This window comes from Polypterus senegalus, chromosome 3 (assembly GCF_016835505.1).
Source record: "Polypterus senegalus isolate Bchr_013 chromosome 3, ASM1683550v1, whole genome shotgun sequence".
NCBI classification, from domain to species: domain Eukaryota; kingdom Metazoa; phylum Chordata; class Cladistia; order Polypteriformes; family Polypteridae; genus Polypterus; species Polypterus senegalus.
Window position 1 is genome coordinate 277757522 of NC_053156.1, and position 13746 is coordinate 277771267.

Genomic DNA, 13746 nt, shown 5'->3' on the forward strand with positions numbered 1-13746 from the left:
GTGGAAAGCAGGATCTGATGGTTTACAGTGTCAAATAATAATAATAATAATAATAATAATAATAATATATTTTATTTATTGATAGCAAAAGAAAATTCAAGAAGGATGACAACAGATAACATTGTGGTCTGGACTTCAAAAGGAAATGTTAATAGCACCCTTTTCTCTGAAATATTTTTAATTTAAAAAAAAGATCCATCCATCCATTATCCAACCCGCTATATCCTAACTACAGGGTCACGGGGGCCTGCTGGAGCCAATCCCAGCCAACACAGGCCGCAAGGCAGGAAACAAACCCTGGGTAGGGCGCCAGCCCACCACAGTTAAAAAAAAGTTGACCATTTTAATGTTAAAGTAATTGTTTTAAAAACAGCACAATACATTATAATTAACCCCCATCTTTTATGTTAATGAAAGTGGAGAAGTCCTGAGTCCCTTCACCTAACACTACCAGGATATTTAAGGAGTTACAGGCATTTTATAGCCTTTTTTGGAGTTCTGTAGTTTTTGGGATTTGGGGTTTTGGACAATCAATAGACCCTTGAAGAAGGAAGAAAATGAGCACTATTATTTCTAGTATCGCTGCAATCTCTAGGTCAAGCATGATATCTTTCTACTGAACATACCGCTAGTTTGAGTGCTGAAATGTTGGCAAGCTGATCTAATTTCTTATTTCATCCTGTATTGTACTCTAATGTCGGTGGTCAAACCTGCACACTCTGCTTGTTTACCTTAACATTTTGTCTGAGAGTTATCAATGAGTTTTCTGTTTCCCTTCTATATCAAATCCAGCTATATTTGAATTTGATTTGGTATATTATCACAGATACAGGGCAGTCAAACATTGTCAAATTCTTGGTACAATCAAGAAAATAATTTTAGATTAAGCCTAAAGATTTAAGACAATTTATGTTATGTAGGAACAATAACTAGAAGCTTTATCCAATGACATCATGTTAAGGAAGCAAGTGGAGATGGCTCAGTGTGGCTCATGATCTCTGTGTTCAGGAGGAACAGCTTTCTCACATATTTACTCGAACATCTGAAAAGAAAGTAACAGAACATTTACTAAAAATGATTAATTAAAGAATTTGTTTGAACAGAACCATGTGTGAAACTTTATGAAATATTAGTCCATCCATTGATTTCCACTAACCTACCAATTCACAAATTTCAAAACCCACCAACTCAGACATTTTGTCCACAGCCCATGCTAAGAATTAAATTAATTCAGGAATAAGTCTGATATTTCATCTCCATATAAAGTTACTAAAATAAAAAAATGAGCAGCATCACAGTGTCAGATGTGAAGACCTAGGATTCTTTTAAGCATGTTGTCACGTTCACTAAGTTTTGAAACATATTTTATTGTATGTTTAGGTTTGTGTGGCTCTCATGATTTCACCCGGTGAGTGTGACTAATTCATTTCTATATCATTGTGGGTTTAGTGTCATTCTGTATATTAGATTGAATTTGTTTTGTTAGAAGAATAAACTATATTGTGAAATCACATTTAAGCAGAAAACACAACTAAGAAAGGGGAAAATTAAAAAGATCCATCCATCCATTTTCCAACCCGTTGAATCTGAACACAGGGTCACGGGGGTCTGCTGGAGCCAATCCCAGCCAACAAAGGGCTCAAGGCAGAAACCAATCCCAGGCAGGGTGCCAACCCACCACAGGACATTAACAAGATTTATTATTATAATTTTTATTCTTTTTTTTCAATATTTCAATGCAAAGTGTTGTGATTGTTTTCTTGGAAATGCAATCCTCAGCTACTGTAAGTGGAAGGAAGATGCTGGAGGACGTTGCACTGATGTGGTTGACGTGTCCAGGATGTGTTCTGGACTACACCACAGAGCCCTCCCTGGAAAGGATACACATGTCTATAAGGACTGGAGAACGTGCCTAGAACAATCACTGTTTATCCACATAAATAAATGGCAATGGCAGGCTGATGCTGACAGTCTTCTGAATTTTTTGGAATTTGCTGGGATTAGTTTGATGGAGTTTCTTGAAGGGAGCTCCCTGGGTTCCATTTCACTATTTTCTTATGCATTTGGGTGACCCAGAAGTACTTGTTGGAAAAATGAGTTTGACACTAAAAGTACTTCAAGGTCAGACCTTAAAAAGGACCGTCAGTCAACACTCAGTTCAGGGAAGTCTCGAATCAAGAGAGGACTGAGGACAAGGGTCCTGCTAGAAGAGATGATGATCACTGGTGTTCTTCTGAACATACTGATAACAATCTTTTTAAAAATTATTTATATAAAAAAGGAAAAAAGATTTTTTAGAATTACATACTTGAAGAGAGTTTAAAACTCACCAGTAACACAATGATAGATAAACATGGGCAGTCAGCTGTGATGTAGTAGAAGAGAATAGTCCTCTTAAAATAGTAATATGTAAATATAGAATGTGCTTATAAACAATCATAACAGAATTGTTCAGGACATGACAAAGGGGCCAGAGGTTATCCTGGCATCCTCAACACAGAAACCAATCCTGGAAGGGGGTACTAAACTTCTCCCATTTTCAATTCAGAGTTGTCAGTTAAAATAAACTAACACTCATTTTCTTGGGATATGGTAAAAATAAATAAATAAATAAATAAATAAAACTAGAGTGCCCAGAATAATATCATATAGACATGGAGAGAAAACACAAGATTCACAAAGTCAGGGCTTGAGCCAGAATTTGAACCTTAGACTTCAGATCTGTAAGGCAACAGTGATAGAAGCTCTGTCACCCCAGACATCAAGGCATTTTTTTTGCAACATAAGCAGAATATGTAAATATTTTTATATTTTTGTGTGTTTTTCAATTAGGACAAAGTCAGAAAAATTAATAATATAAAAGGAGTGGAAAACCCACCGGGCATTGAATTTGCTCGATTTGTGCTAATCAAAGGAGTAGTTTCTGTATTTTGGTCATCTGCAAAAAAAAAAACCATTTAAACAATTACTGGAAAAGGAACACATTAGGTAAGAGTTGCCTTCGGATTTTTTAGTGTTACTTCCAAAAACAGTCATTTATATTTTAAAGAAGTTAAATAAAAGCTGAAGATGTTCGTCATTTTTGACACTTAGATTTCATCCAAAAATTCTTTCTTCTTATCCTGGATGCAATGAACAAGGCGTGTTTCTACAAAATCATAAATCAATAGATAGATAGATAGATAGATAGATAGATAGATAGATAGATAGATAGATAGATAGATAGATAGATAGATAGATAGATAGAGTGAAAGGCACTACATAATAGATAGATAGATAGATAGATAGATAGATAGATAAAGAATTTACAGGATAAGGAATATGCTTACCTTTCTTTGATCCTGCACAGTAGCGCTTCCCTATTAATATACCGATCCCAAAAATGATCAGTGCAGATACACCTAAAAAAATCCATAATATTGTACTTGTGGATGAATGAGAATCAGGATGTGTCCCTGGAGTAAAAAAAAGGAAAGTTTTAGTTTATAAACTGTATGGAATGTCATTTACATCTGATAATTCAAACATCTGAAATAAGCTCAATTCTGAGTGAAGTTTATTCAGCCAAACTCTGGAAATGAATTTAGAAAATAAAAAGCATTTTGCAAAAAATGCTGTAAACGTGTTCTGTCTTCAGCAGCACTTATTCCATGTGCCACAAACAAGTGACAAGTGTCTGCTGTAATTTCTGAACATTGCTTCACTTTGATTATTGTTATTAAGTGTTTTTGAAGAAAAAAAAAAAATTTTTTCCAAACTTATGCATGAGAGAGACACACTTTTGAAAAAGACAATCTACATTTTTAATGGTGTGTGGTGTTTAGTGCCTGCATGCATTTTCCAGGCCTTTGACTCGATTCTCACTAACATGCTCTCCTCTTGCTCTTCCATATTTACTCTCGTTGACCAAAGTGGGTATAGAAGTTCTAAAGTGGCCCAGCATTAGAGTAGGTGGGTGTTTGGGTGTGACCAGACAAGGAGAGGTTATCAGCCTGAGGTTTTTTGGTGCCTGCTGCCTAATGTTCTTGAGCTCTAGCTAAGTCAACAAGTGAAATGAAAATGGAAAAGATTTGAAAATGGATCATTCAGCAAATATTTGTAGTCTCCCTTGAACATTAGCACTAAGATTGAAATTCCCAACCTCAGTCTCCTAAGGACCCCATTTCTACCATACTTTAAGCCTGCAGTATCTTTGTTTCACATTTACTTCCATTCCTACAATAATCAACATCTGCAATTAAAATGTAATTCTAATGAACTCTTTTTCAAAATAAAGTGCATTTCTTTCTTCTCCCACAACATTGTAAATTATTTTTTTTCCTATACAGTAGCAGTTTAGTTCAGTTTTAATTTGATCAGTGTTTTCATTTTTTGTCATAAAATAGAAGAACAGTTGATCAAGAAATAATAGCTGATCAATAATAACATGAAAAGGAAGTGTGTCTTCTATTAAGAAAGACAGAGATTGCTGTGAGGGAACTGTTAACAGAGCAATCAGTTCGGAATTTGTTTATTACATAACTAAACATTAATTACATTATTGGTATTCAAAAAACATATTGGTAGCAATATAAAGTGCAGTCAACTGAAAATTATATACACTACAAGAACTTCAGAATTCCTTAAATATATATTTATATACAAACACATGTTGCACATTTAACAATCATAGAAAGCTGCACCTTCTGCCACTGTAGCGATGCCCCGATGTCACTGCTGCTGTTTAGTTTGCCCTCACCAGAAAACCAGATTAGACGACTGGACTTTCACGCCAATGACATGTGAAATGATTGAATGAGTGATTTGTATTTTACATATTTAGTCTCTAATTAGCTTGGCGATGCTATTACTCGCACACAAGTGCAGTCTGTTTAGCCTGTGACATTAGAGAAGTTTAAATAACATCATCTAGTGGCACTAATACAACTTTGGCTAAATACATTTTACATAAACTTGCCAAAAAGAGTCAAATTAATGCAAATGGTCTACACAGTAGTTAGGTATAGCTCTGGCGAGATGACTTCATAATGTCTGTCTTCAAATAATTTAGTTTTTTGCAATTCTGCAGTCCAGGAAATGCCAAGGGGTCTGTGCTGTCCTTTATCTGTTTGTTACAGACTATCAGAGCTCCCCTGTCCATAGGCCTTTCAAAGAAAAGATGTTTCATGTATTATCCCAACAAACTGACACTTCATGCATTGAAAGTAACCTCAAACTTCAGGATGAAAATCATCATCAGGAGTACCCAGCCACACTTCATAAAGAGTATTTCTATTTTAAGGGCATAGCCTCAGTTACAGAACATTTTGTAATTTTAATATTTTACTAATTGGAAAATATATCTTGGACTATTATGAAATAATAAAGAAGTCTAAAGCATTTCATTATTGAGATATGCAATTGAATCTTTTAACATACATTACTCTTTATTATTTTAAAATGTACAGTACTGTCATGAGTGGTATCACAAGTGATGAGGAGGTTTCTTTCTAATCCCTTTTTTGTTCTCAAGCTCAAATATGGTGTTGGTCCTTCATGATCTGTGAGTGCAAAATTGTTTATATATTAGACATCTCAGTGCTACATTAGTGTTAGAGGTTTACTGGCTTAGAATTGATACCTTTTATAACTGATTATTTTAACATTATAGATACCTTTTTTTGCCTTTTTATTACTGTATCTTTTCTTGTTGTCTCTTGCTGACAAAAAGGTGATAGGGCCAATTGGTAGAATAATTTAAATGTGATATACTATTAATTCTTGTGATTTTTTTAATAACTACTAGAGCTTTCAATGATTTTCCACTTTCCAACGAACATCACATTCATTTAAATAATTGTGTAAGAATGCAGCAACATTCAATATAGTAAAAAACCCTCTCACTGACAAACAAGGTGGTAATGAAAGGCATGGTTTAAATATGACTTATTTTCAATGGATACTTTAGGTTATAATGTTTTATCATTTTATTAACATGTAATTTTATTTTAAACTAGAATTCCACAACATTAGATGAGCACTATTATAAAAAGAAAAAAACTTCCTGCATTGTGTTGCATTCATTTTATCCCCACAAGTCTTCTAGGGCCTACATCTCCACAACCTGATGTTGGAAGCTCCATAGTCCACAATGGGTATGATGTGTTTTTGTTATTATGCAGTGTTCAAACATGACATTTAGTCTGATGGCCATAAAGCTCAATTTTGGTCTCATCAGACTACAGAACCTTCTTTCAGCTGATGTCAGAGTCTTCCATTTCTGGAAATCACAAGTAAAGATGTCATGTGTGTCATTCTCCCTTTTCCACTCTGCCACTAACCTGCGACTAGTGAAGAACTTGTGCAGAGTTGTTGTCTAAGCAGTCTCTCCAATCTGGTCCATCTGTAGCTTGTAACTCCTTTTGAGTTCTCATAGGCCTTTTGGCAGCCTCACTCACTTGTCTTCTTCTTGCACAATCACTCCATTATTTTGGACGGCCTGCTGTCTGCAGATTTGCTCTGTTATACTCTTTATATTTCAAAATGACTGATTTAACTGGACTCCAAAGATATTCAGTTACTTGGATATATTCTTGTTTCCATTCCCTGACTTGTGCTTTTCAATCCTGTTTTCATGGATTTCCTTGGAGTGTTCTTTTGTCTTCATTGTGTAGGCTAGACCACCATACTGACACACCACATGTTGGACATTCCAGCTACAGGAGCATTTAAACTACAATTCATTGAAACCCCAGGGCATGTGATCTCCATTGAACAAATTCTGTGACTTCTGAACCCAATTGATTGCACCATTGATGATTTAGACATGTCATATTAATGCAAGCAATTATTTTGTGTTTTATATTTGAATTAATTTAGACTACATTACAGAAATCAGTTTTCACTTGGACATTAAAGAGTCTTTTTCTGTTGATCAATGTCAAGAATGCCAAATTAAATCCACTTTGATTCAATGGTGTATAACAATTAAATGTGAAAACTTCCATGGAGATGAGCAATTTTTCTAGGGACTACAAATTATGCCCATTACTAGAGATTGCATATTCTCTTCATGTCCATGCAGGCAATCCAATTTCTTTCCAATGCATATAACCTACAAAAACTGACTTCTCCAAAATGACAAGGTAATGAAGTTTTGATCTCTGGTGTACAAAAAAGTCATAGCAGTGCTAGAAAAAGTCCAGAGAAGAAGAACTCGACTGATTCCAGGATTAAGGAATGACCTATGAAGAAAGGTTAACAGAGTTGAACCTTTCCAGTTTAAGAAAAACAAAAATAAGAAGTAACAGGATTAAAGTGTTTTAAATTATGGAAGGTATTAGTCCAGTGGATCGAGACTGTTACTTTAAAATGAGCTTAGTAAGAACACAGCGGCACAGTTGGAAACTTGTTAAGATTATATTTCACACAAACAATAGGAAACAGCTCCGTAAGGAGCACAAGTTACAACTAAACAACATGAAAGAATTGTAGAAAGGGATATTACTGGCTACAAACAGGCTGTTAAAAATACAGAGGAAGGGAACAAGAACAGAGCTAATGAGCTGAACCAATTCTTCAACAGGCTTCACACATTCTTGACAGTACAGCCCCCACAACACTGTTAGCCTCTGTAAGCGAGCTGAGGAGGTCCCAGAATCCCAACTGCCATCTGCACCCTGCATGATCTTCCCCTACAATGACATCACACCTGTGGTCTCCAGCTCCTCACCACTTCCTGGACTGTATGTGTGTCTGCTGATCAAGTGAAGAGAGAGCTGGCAAAACTCTGCTTAAACAAGGCTACAGGGATGGATGGAATCAGCCAAACAGTGCTGAAAACATGTATCAGCCAGCTCTGCAGGGTTCTTCCGCACTTGTTCTCCCTTTTCCTGAATTTGTAGAAGGTTCCCCAGCTGTGAAAAAACATTCTGTGTGGTCCTAGTGCCAAAGAAAGGGATTTCCAGTGATCAGAAGGACTTCAGAGTAGTTGCTCTTACTTCTTACATCATGAAGACGGTTGACAGTCTGGTCTTAAAACAGCTATGGCCCCTGATTTCAGAACATCTGGATCATCTGCAGTTTGCTTATCAGGCACATATAGATGTGGAAGTTTCTCTCATTTACATGCTCCACAGAGACTACTCCAACTTGGAAAAGCCAGTACCCCAGTCAGGATAAGGTTCTATGACTTTTCCAGTGCTTTTAACACCATTCCACTTCATCAACAATTGAAAAAGCTCAAGGCTTTGAATCTTGATGTTCCCACAATCTTCTGGATCATGGACTACCTGACCAACGGACAGTAGTTTATGAGGCTGAGGGACTGTGTCTCAGTAATGGTGGTTTGTAATACTGGAGCACCTCTTGTCCCCCTCCCTGTTTACCCTCTACAGAACAGACTTCCAGCAGAACATCAGTGCTTGCCATCTACAGAATTTTTCAGATGACTTTTCCATTATAGGTTGCATTAATAATGGAGATGAGTCAGAGTACAGGAAAATCATGAAGGACTTGTCTTGTGTGCAGGAACAACAACCTGTAACTCAATATAATCAAAACAAAAGAACTGATGGTGGACTTCCAACATGCCAAGAAGCTTCTGAGACCAGTCACCACTTGGAGGACATGGAAGTGGTGCAGACCTACAGTACAAGTATCTGAGGATTCACATAAACAACAAACTGGACTGGTCTGATAACACAGTGGCGCTGGACAAGAAGAGCCAGAGCAGACTGGACTTGCTAAGCAGGCTCAGGCCTTTGATGTGTGTAGCAAGCTGCTGGAAATGTTCTGCCAGTCCAAAGTGGCCAGTGTAGTGTTTTAAACTGCAGTCTCGGGTGGAAACAACCTGAGCACAAAAAAAGCACAATACCTGAACAAACATACTGTATCAGGAAAGCCTGCGCCATCATAGTGCAAACCCTAGACACACTGGAAGCTGGGGTACAAAAAAGGATGGTAGCAAAATTGGATGCCATCTTGAAAAGTACCCCCCATCTCATCCAGGAGGTGCTCTCTTGGAGAACTTAGCCACAGGTGTGCTAAGAAGCACCTCTGGGGGTTTGCATGCCCACTGCAATCAGGCAATTCAACGCTTCCACCCAAGGAACTTGTCAAGTTTATTTATTTATTTGTTTGTTTATTTATCAATTGATTGATTGGCTGTATCACATGCCCTGTAAGTCTGTATCCTTGTTTTAAATGTTTCTACAGCTTTATGCATTTCAATCTCCCATTGGGATTAATAAAGTTTTATTTTTTTCTAATCTAATCTAAAATTTTCTTCTTACGGAGAACAATAGACACAAGTAGTGTGAAAGACAGTAGGACTTTAGAGACCTTGAAAACTCTACTAAATGTTATTTTGGAGGAATTAAGTGGATAGGAGTGGCAAGCTTTGTTGGATTGAATGGCCCATTCTTGTCAAAATTGTTCTAATATATGTAATGTGTCTGTGCTCTGCATTGGACTGATGTCCCATCCTAGGGTTGTTTCGTATCCTGCATCTGATGCATCTTGAACAGACTCTTTCGACCTTAAACTAGATAAAGCAGGATAAATAAATAGAGAGATTCATGAAATCTTCTACAGTCCCACCGGCCTATGTAAAATTCTACTGAAGCTCATTTTCTCACAACTATCGTTATTTTACAGCACAGAGGGTCATGTTGCTGTGAAAACAGTTTTATTTATAAATGGATACATTCTATACTGTATATTCTCGTAGTGAAGTGTTTTTGAAACAGTACTGTAGATGTTAGTATAAATGAACCAATTAAATAGTCAGCACAGTTTAATGGAATGTAGTAACTTATCTGTACAAATGTAATTTAACTGTAATAAAAGAGAGATTTTCTTTTCTAATCTTCCTAATATTTTGAGCACCAGTTCAGTATTTTATTGTGATGCAGTTTTTTTTTTTAACTCCATCTTGAAAGTACAACAGATACTCGTCATAATGAAAATGTGAATGAACAACATTTTGCTTTTTATTTATATTTTGAGTGAATAGACACTTAGTGATTCAGAGTTGCTTCTAGTGTAGTGTTGCAATTATGCCTCAGAATTAAACATTTAGTATTTTGTTGTCTTTTATTGTAGCTCATATGTTTTAACAGTAGAGTAAAGACTGCAGACATCTTAATACTAGACAACCCTAAAAATTGTAAATGCCGTTAAATAACTTACAGCATAAAACTACTCTTAGCCTGTAATGCGTTATGATACTATAGAACAAAACTGTAGTTATTTTTTAAATAAAATCTAAACAGATCCTACATATGTTTTAAATACTTTTAGGGATTACATTGATATTGATAAAGTATTATACATAATGCAGTTTTTTTCTAACTTCTTTTTATCAAAGTATTGCTTAAAATGTACAGATATGCAACTATATTATATTAAATTGTGCTGCATATTAAATTACTCAATTCAGATATGGTTGTAAATATATTGCACTGCTGAAAATACAAAGGATTTATTTAAAGTCATAGTTATTCTGAAACCCACTTAATCAGTTCAGAATTATCATTGACTTAAGCCAATCCCAGCCACATTGGGGGCAATGCAAGAAGCAGCTTTGGACTAGGTGCCAGTCTATTGTAGAGCCCACTCACACACATAACCACACTCATGCTCTCCTGGCATCAATATGGAATTGCCATCCAACCTGGGATTTAGGTGAAAAACTCATGCAGACACAGGAAGAGCACAAAAATTCCAAACACTATATAGCATTTAACCACTAAAAAAGGCCAGTGGTTAGCACTGCTGCTTCAGGGGTTGATTATCCTTCGTCCAAATCCTTGGACAACCATCTGGATGTTGCCCTTGGGTATGTTCTCCTTGTGTCCGTGTGGGTTTTCCCTACAAGTCAGGTTCTGTTCAGGATGGAAAGTGTGCACTAGTATAGTGTTTTGCCTCACCCACCACATGGTGAAACATCTTGGGATCCTGGATGGCAACCCCCAGGCAGATACTCACTACAGTTCCACCCACTGAAAATGACCATCTATCTGCTGCAGCCTGGTGTTACTTGGATGTCCCCTTGGCGTTGTCACATGGCCGTAGTGCCATAACTGATGCTATCACACAATGCAGGTAATGTGCCTCATTCGTGACTCAGTGAGCAACTGCTCACTTGACACAAAGTCAAACCAGCAGTACCCAAGGATTCTCTGAAGAGACACAGTACTCCCTGGTTTAATGGAAACACTCGAGCTCTTAAATTAGAGTGTTGAAAACTGGAGTGCAGATGGAGAACAACAAAGCTACATGTCTTTCAAATTGAATGGACAGAGAGTGTTAAAAATATAAAAAAGCTCTGTTTAAAGCTTGCTCAGAATACTATTCTATAATAATAGATAGCAATAATAAAAATCCTCAGGTACTGTTTAGAACAGTTGCTAAATTAACAAATAGGAATTCAGATCTACAGTGCAAAATACCAACAGATATTATACAGACTTTATGAACTTCTTCAATGAGAAAATTAAAAATATAAGATCCCAGATCTCAGCATCACAGTACAAACTGCATACTAGCTTAGCAGACCCTGCCTCACATTGCATTCAGCACTTTAATAATTTTAATCCTGTAACTGAGCAGGAAGTCTTAACTTTAATTTCTAAAATGAAGCCCACTACTTGTTCCCTAGATCCAGTGCCAACAAAACTAGTAAAAGTGCAATGGATGTTCTTGCAGCACCTATTCTAACCATTATCAATAGTTCATTATTGCATGGCACAGTACCTGATGCACTAAAAGTGTCAGTCATTAAACCATTACTTAAAAAGTCAGACCTAGACCCACACATACTAAATAATTATAGGCCTATTTCAAATTTACCCTTTCTCTCTAAAATACTAGAAAAAGTAGTCACCAATCAGCTTCAGTCACACCTTACGCATTACAATTTATTTGAGAAATTCCAGTCTGGTTTCACTGGTCATAGTACAGAAACGGCACTAACGCGGGTTGTAAATGACATTCTGATATCCTCTGATGAAGGAAACTCCACTGTAATTATGTTGTTAGACTTAAGTGCAGCATTTGACACCATTGACCATTCTATTTTACTGCACAGGCTAGAAAATATGTTGGGCTTACAGGCACTGTGCTCGCTTGGTTTAGTTCTTATTTATCAAATCGATTCCAATATGTACAGAAATGTGCTGACAGTACTCCATCATTATACACAGAAGTGAGATATGGTGTCCCGCAGGGCTCAGTACTGGGACCTTTACTGTTTTCACTTTACATGCTTCCACTGGGATCTATCATTAGGAAACATAATGTTAATTTTCACTTGTATGCAGATGACACCCAGTTATACCTTTCATTTAGATCAAATGAAGTTTCTCCATGTTGTCTTTAATTAGTTGTGTTAGTGAATTAAAGGATGGATGGATGAGAACTACTTGTCTTTAAACACGATAAAACAGAGATGTTAATTGTTGGAGGGAATGACGCTGATCACAATATTTTGTCATCATTTAATTCAGTTGGAATCCCCATTAATTTTACTGAATCAGCCTGCAATCTAAGAGTTATCTTTGACTCTAGCATGTCATTTAAAGCATATTACAAAGTTGTCCAAATCATGTTTCTTCCATCTTAAAAATGTTAGGAAATTAAGGCGCTTTCTAAATAAACAGGATTCTGAGAAATTAATTCATGCATTTATTTCTAGTAGGATTGACTACTGCAATGCGGTGTTCACTGGATGTTCAAACTGTTCTTTATACAGCCTCCAGTTAATCCAAAATGCTGCTGCAAGAATTATTACAAGAACAAGAAAATATGAACACATAACTCCAGTTCTTAAATCCTTACACTGGCTCCCAGTTAAGTTTAGGGCAGATTTCAAAATCCTCCTTTTAACATATAAAGCATTAAATGGCCAAGGTCTGGCTTACTTGTCTGAACTTATCATGACTTACAAACCAGAGTGCACATTAAGATCTCAAGATGCCGGTCTGCTTATGATTCCAAGAATTAATAAAATAACAGTGGGAGGTCGAGCTTTTAGTTACAGGGCCCCTAAACTGTGGAATGGTCTACCTGCTACTATAAGAGATGCCCCTTCGGTCTCAGCTTTTAAATCCTGGCTGAAGACTCACTACTTCAGTTTAGCATATCCTGACTAGAGCTGCTGATTAACTGTACAGACTGCATCTCTGTTGTTAGTCATTAGCACTAAAACATAAGTAACATGATAGTTATAATTTGTTACTAACCCTCACCTATTCTGTTTCTCTTCCCGGTACTCAAATGTGGCACTTGGTGCCACGGCCCACTTGCCAAGTTGTTTTGCCTGCCTAAGGTAAAGTCATCCCTGATGGAGGATCATAGGAATCATGGGGTAGAGGGGTCCTCTCATCAGATTGGCTGGCCCAGCTCTGTTTCAGCTGTGGAATGGCAAATGGGGGAGGCAGCTTAATGGCTGAGGTCTCCAGGACTCTAAACAAATCCATATCATATTATGGGATATCATCTACTGTTAAATTCTGTTCCATACTTGTAATATTTGTATACTGTATTGAGGATTAGGGCCTGTTAAAGTCCATTGCAGCACTTGTGTGATTTTGGGCTATACAAAAATAAATTGTATTGTATTGTATTGTACTGAAGGAGTCCAGTCTTCATTTCAGGTCATTGGATAGGGTCCATGTCTCACAACCATATAGCAAGACAGGAAGCACCAGGGCTCTAAAGACTTGGACCTCCATCCCCTTGCAGAGAAGTCCGGAGAGCCACACA

At 36.8% G+C, this 13746-nt stretch overlaps 1 protein-coding gene across 2 annotated transcripts in view; it reads right to left on the bottom strand.

Annotated features, from left to right (window-relative positions):
- Nucleotides 1-290: 290 nt before the first annotated feature.
- Nucleotides 291-13746, bottom strand: part of LOC120526208 (V-set domain containing T-cell activation inhibitor 1-like) — a 33261-nt gene continuing 19805 nt past the window's right edge. Inside the window, exons 6-8 of one of the 2 annotated variants that reach the window (XM_039749247.1) lie at nucleotides 3330-3455; nucleotides 2879-2938; nucleotides 291-1042 (exon numbers count right to left, since the gene is read on the bottom strand). In XM_039749247.1, the coding sequence (XP_039605181.1) occupies nucleotides 1023-1042; nucleotides 2879-2938; nucleotides 3330-3455 (206 nt within the window). In that variant the 3' untranslated portion in view covers nucleotides 291-1022. The remainder of the gene's footprint in view (nucleotides 1043-2878; nucleotides 2939-3329; nucleotides 3456-13746) is intronic. The other variant, XM_039749248.1, reaches the window with a different exon arrangement.